General features: G+C 40.9%; 1 protein-coding gene and 1 long non-coding RNA gene across 3 annotated transcripts in view; both read right to left on the bottom strand.

The window, feature by feature from the left end:
• Positions 1-595: 595 nt before the first annotated feature.
• LOC116670866 (uncharacterized) overlaps positions 596-6,222 on the bottom strand; it is a 17,334-nt gene continuing 11,707 nt past the window's right edge. The window contains exon 4 of the long non-coding RNA XR_004327141.1: positions 596-1,291. This is a non-coding gene — a long non-coding RNA (uncharacterized LOC116670866). The remainder of the gene's footprint in view (positions 1,292-6,222) is intronic.
• The window catches only part of ormdl3 (ORMDL sphingolipid biosynthesis regulator 3), a 6,842-nt gene continuing 4,358 nt past the window's right edge, over positions 3,739-6,222 (bottom strand). For both annotated transcript variants that reach the window (XM_032501554.1, XM_032501553.1), the window contains exon 4: positions 3,739-6,085. In XM_032501554.1, coding sequence (XP_032357445.1) covers positions 5,950-6,085 — 136 coding nt within the window. In that variant the 3' untranslated portion in view covers positions 3,739-5,949. The remainder of the gene's footprint in view (positions 6,086-6,222) is intronic.

Consider the following 6,222-nt stretch of genomic DNA (forward strand, 5'->3'; position numbering starts at 1 on the left):
CTGGCAAAGCGAGACTAGTATTTTAATAGACTTGGCACTCACGTTCAGGTGATCCTCTCGCTACATCATTAAGGTCCTCCGCCTGTGCCAAAGCGGAGACATATGGCAGAATGGGTAAATTCCTCCAGCCAACACCATATTTTGGCATCGTCTGGCTTTCATCTTTAGGGCGCTTCTCCTGGATTATTTCCGAGAAGAAATAAAGACACAAAACTAACCAAACATAAAAAAAAGAAATGCAAAATCTCTTGACTAACAGTGAAAGTTGGTTAGGGTTAGCACTTTTTTTTTTCTATCCACACCAGAGGTGTCAGAGACACGTGGACAGAGATATATCACTTCATATGGGTTTTGCACTCTGCTAGGTGGATAGTACCTCTGATTGAAGAGATGAGTTGAGTCGAAGAATCTATTTTTACCATGTCCACTCTATAGTTTTAGTTTCCTTTTCCCTACTGTGCCATTCATTCTCTCAGGGATGGAGCCACTTACTTTTTATCCTGCAAGTGTATAACTGCATGTGAAAAATAATACACCAAGACCTACAAGACTCGAGCATGTTTATTTCATAAGGTGAAGTCTTAAGGAAATGCACACACAAACCATCAACCATGAAGTTACATCTAATGAGTTGAGCAGATTAAACCAAAAACAAAAATATTCCTCCACCTATCCTCATCCCAAGTTCCTTTCACTGGTTCATCTTTCAACATGTCCTTTATCAGATCAGACTAGAACAGGACTACTCCGAAAAGAAGAGAAACTATCACATTAGGCAGTGGTATTACAACTTAAAGTCCCACTCCGGACACATTTCAAAGTATGTAAACCACTCTGTTATGATCATTATTTTGTTTAACAATCTAATCTTTCTGGAATTCTGGATTTGGCCTGGCCGGACCCACATCGCTCATGCTTGGTTAGAGTTGTTTGGTGACTACATTCTAGCATTTACCTCAGGTTGACTGGTATAAGAGCAGCGCGCGTATAGAGATTGAGCCATGGCTTACGCCAGGTTCAGACAGAAGGGGGGGGTTACTGTCTCATGGTGCTGATTTCCATCCCTGCGATTCTGTGTGCTTGTCTTCAGCTATACAGGACAGGAAGCACTAAATGGGTTGTTTCGTGTGACTTTTTCTATGTTACATCAACTATATATCCCTTGCAAAAGTTTTCAGCCACTAGGTTAAACCTAATGAAAACCCAATGCTGATCACAAGGTCCCTGCACCAGTCAGCAGGGTCGAGATATACATCTGGAGGGAGTGCAGCTCAGATGAGACAGCAGCAGACTAGCAGACTCCGCAAAAGGAATTTCTCCTAGACAAAGCATCTGCTATCTTAAAATAAACAGCCACCTGGGACGGAAGCAAGGTGGCACTTGTAATACTGACATTTTTCAGCGTTGAACACAAAACAGTGATTCATTTGTATTTCAGCATGTGATGTAGGAAAACTGCAATATCAGTGACAGACAGGAGGACACTTTGGCTATTTGTATTAATATATGGTATACTGTTTAACTTATTACCGCACTTCCATCTAATTCTATTTACCGGTCTAGTTTTACACATGAATTGAGGATTTTTACCTTTTTCCCTAGCAAAGTGTCAAAAATAAATTAGAGCAACCTTTAAAAGTCTTATGACTCATGAAAACAGGATAAGATACGCAACTGAAGTAGTGTTATACCTGTTGAGCTTCAACACAATTCTACACAACCACTTTTTTTTTTCCCTCAGGGTGCATCAGGGTGTATCTTTGTGATGATGACCTGTTAAACTCTAACACCTCATTATTACTTTCACATAATCAATGTTTAACAATCCTCCGGTGTTGTGTAACACAGCACACTGTGTAGAGTACCTGTATCCGCTTGCAATGTCAAGGTAAAGCCCATGGATTACATGTTGGATATGAAGGTTGTTGCCAGCTGAATTTGACAAGAGGAGTTCAAAGCAGCGAGCTTAGAGCTGTGGGCTTTAGGACGATAGTGTAACTTTTATTCGTCTGTTGTACTGCAGTAAAACAACTATCGCAAGGCAATCAGCGTGTCTTGTGCACACGATTGTAGGACCTAAACATCTAAAGCATTTTTCAAGTGTAAATACCCATTTCTGTCACACACACTACTTCTGTGGACAAATCCATTCACAAATTTTGAAAGAGTGTTCTACTTTTATTAAGTTAAAATGTACACTGTAAGTACTAAAACACTTTTTCAATACAAGCGTGACGCTTTGGAAGAGTTCGTTTACTTCTACAAACGCTTCATGTCAACGTTTCTTTGTCCTCAGTGAAGGTTGGAAGTGATCTTTAAATCTATATTTAGATTTTATGCTCAACCTTCCCGAATCATGAATAATTAAAAGGCACGAGGACCCTACAGGTTTCAAAGCCCTTGATAGGCTCTCATCGTGTCGCACCAACTATTAAACAAATTAAAAAAAAAACATAATCCAGCAAATCTCTTCCAACAATGTGAGACACCACAACAATACAATAAGAATTTTGAGATACTTGAAAAATACTGTATTTTAGGGTCATGTACTCTTACAGAGGATCACATTGACATTTGCTTCAAAACACACACTAATACACGGATTAACAAAACCGAAGCCACTGTTTCACATTTAATCAACATTCAATTCAACCTTCTCCAAAACCGGTTGTCCTAAAGAACGCATTATTACTTTGTGCTCTATAATATTATAGCATGTCCTTCAACTAAAGCCCTTATGATGACATTTGGCTCGTTCGAGATGAACTGTGCCTGTAAAGCGGATGAGAGCAGGCGGCAGCAGCAGCAGCGGGGTGGGTGGGTGGGGGGTGACAAAAAGCTGCGATCATGTTGGACAGTTTCCAGCCGTTTCCAGCAGCCTTCAGGATGGACAGGAAGTCACAGAAACTCTCACATCCTCTTAGGTCCAATTCTGATTCAATAAAATGTTATCAGAACCATATATCAGCTTGTCCTGTTTCCAGTTGTTTTTATTATGACAGAGTAGCCGTCAAAACGCTCTACATGTGATCTGTTGCTGATGTTAATAAACAACAGATGGTACATTTTGGATTTAGTCTGACTTCTTAACGCCACTGTCAGCCACACACGTGGTTTGTAAACAAGCCTTTAAATCAAATAGTAGTTAAAATTCCTCCGATTCAAAAACAATACAAAGTTTATATAAAACATCATGCTGATTCTGAAACAACCAGGAGTTTCCCAGCATGCCCTGGGTCCGCCTGGGTCGGTGAAAAGCAACTGCGCCACCTGCCTCACAAAACGGCTGCCGCCTTGATCTTGTGAGGTCACCGTTGACCCCATGTGCATGACGTCAGAGGCAGTGACGCAGGTCGAATGCAAATCTAACCACCAAGCATCGGCCGCCAACGCCGCTCATCAGTCCTGCACAGGCCTGGCTCATCACAAACGGACCTAATATCTCAGAAACATGATGAAGAAATGAACGCTCCAGGACATCCACTAGTATTTTTTTGGTTTATGTTTGGCATTGGTTGGATCAATGCATGATAAATCATGCCAATTTAACACAACTATCTGCTAAAGTAAGTAACAGATTAACCGTTTTTGGGTGCAGCTATAATGATTATGAAAACGGCATGACTCTTGTCCCTTTGTCTACGTTAAAAGATGAAACTAGTATTCTCATGTCGTGTACCACTGTCAGTAATATTAATATTTATGCTACAAAGGCTACTGCTATTACTAATGCTGTGACAACATGACATCATGACTTGGCGTAAACATACACGCCAACTTTCTTAAGTCAAGTGGCGTATTATATGTATGCATTTTGAGATATTCGTGTGTATGTCTACGCTGTATACAGCAGACGTAAACATACACGCCATTGGGCGTGTTATTGCGAGAAGAAAGCGACAGTTGAGTTTGGGAAACGTGCCACGCGGTTGGGTTTAGGAGAAGAAGAAACCAACGGTTGAGCTTTGGAAACGGGACACAATCCCTGGTCTCCTGGGTGAAAGCCCCCCCACCAACCTCCCTCCCTATGCTGATTTTTTGCTCTTTCATACTACTCGCTACGGCGTAAATTCACATGTAATCACAAGGTTACATAAGTCAATGGCAGCCAGACAGCATTGATCAACACTCTAAAAAGCGAGTATGCGACTTGATAACACGCCAATGATGGCATAGTAAGTAGCGTGTCCTACATACTCCATTTCACGAGATCAGTCTGGATGAGAGCGAAATGTGTGGCTAACACTGCTCGGCCTAACATAAGTATACACACACATACACTATATATAATTATACTTTTTAAAATATGGGAAATTATTTTGTTCTTTTTCAATTCAATTCAATTTCAGCTTTTAAAAGCAGTCTCCCCGTGTTTGGTATCATAACTAAAAGAGTACATACATTACTTTTTTCTTATTATTTTTTCCTATTATTACTTTAATGCGTTTTATTATGATGTCAGGTCTGGATACAGCAATCTCCATTTCTCAAACAACTTTCTCCCATGGGAGACACTAAATGAATCTTAACCATTATCACATTCAATCATTGACTATGTGTTTCTGGCTTACTATTACTAAATCAAATTGTGGCTTCCTTAAAATGTGACATAACTACTTACTGCACATCAACTGCCATGGTGAAATGGCTCATGGACATTTCTGCCTTCCACTGCTTAAAAATAAAAAATAAATCATACACATGCAATAGACTGGCAATACGTAAAACCCACAAGTTCCCTAAACATCTGAAATGAACCGTTACATAGTTGCTCTTTGCAGCTTTGTACCATTACTCAGGATCCCTTTAGCACTTACATACTACAGAATAACTAAATTCCTTGGACTCTATAAAGGATTTTGACAGGTTAAAAAGAGAGAACGATGTTCTTGAAAGATCTAGATTTGGATCTAATGTTTCTAATATTCTGCCCCTTTCATAAGTGATTGGGGAGTGGGAATAGGATAAAACATTAGAAACACCTTTAAGTATTTCAGGATTTACTGCAAGGCCACTATATTGGAGGCATTAGATTGGACAGGCTTACCTAATAAACTAATAACTCAGTGTGTGATGTGGCTCCCAACTGAGGCCTCTGCCAATTCCAAAGTACTTCTAGGGACAAGCACGTGTCCCCAGAATGTAACTATTAATAGAAATACTTATCTCTTAACTCATATTGCAGGACTTGCATGTATGTTGAATCAGTAGACCGCTCTTGCACATATTTTCTGCACACAGACCTGACGACTCTGCAGACAGGAGGCTTTCTGTGACACAAACCAGGACAAGAGGAGTCCAAATTTGGAAATGGTCAGATAAAAACAAGAGTTGCTTAACCTCCCAATCTTGGCCCCGAGCGGAACAGCGAGGGCTAAATATAAAACCTTGTGGTTTGTCTTGTCTCGCCTCTGAAGCAGTTCCCTGGTGCCTTACCATATTATTAAAGTATTGTTACTCTTCTCTCTGCCCAGGAACCTCAAGAAAAAGGAAGCAGCTGACTAAATACAGCAGTGTATCATTACATACAAAATAACTTTCGACGACAGCCTCAGTGTGCCAGTGGGTGTGAAATGGCACATGGTATTTGTGCAAACACATTGTCCTCTTCCCCTGACACCTGTCACATCACACAATTGTCGTTCCTTCAGAAAGGGTTATCACAATACTCGCTTTTATGCTTTTAAGTGTCTCTGTAAAACCTGTAACTCAAAAGGAGATAGGCCACAAACATTCCCGACAGCACACTTTCCCTGTGTGTGCTCTGTTAACCTGGAGTTTGGTACCATGGCAGTATCCCCAGCAGGCCTCATTTAGAGTGCTGCTCAGCAGAGACTAGAGCCAGACAGCCGCGGATCTTTGTGGATCTGCAGCCAAATCAGAGGCCTGATACTGCTCTCAGCAGTCTACGGGGACTTCTAAAGGAAGGAGGTGTCTTCTTCCGCCTTGTCAGTACTTATTAATCCCAAAGATCCTCACGCCGTGCAGCTGGGGCAGCTTGGGGATGAGTACAGTGAGCAGGGAAACGGTGTTGACCATAAAATGGACCCGATCGTATTTGGTGTAGAAGCTGGTTAGTATATACCTGAATCAGGGATAAATAAGAGAAGGAGGAGTAATGATTAGAAGGGTAGAAATGAGTAACTGCATTCCTGTCTGCATTTCTCTGAAGACATTTTGTAAGCAAGCCTGAGGAACAAAACAAGGTATGGAGTAAAGAAA

This window comes from Etheostoma spectabile, chromosome 21, assembly GCF_008692095.1.
Source record: "Etheostoma spectabile isolate EspeVRDwgs_2016 chromosome 21, UIUC_Espe_1.0, whole genome shotgun sequence".
NCBI classification, from domain to species: Eukaryota; Metazoa; Chordata; class Actinopteri; order Perciformes; family Percidae; genus Etheostoma; species Etheostoma spectabile.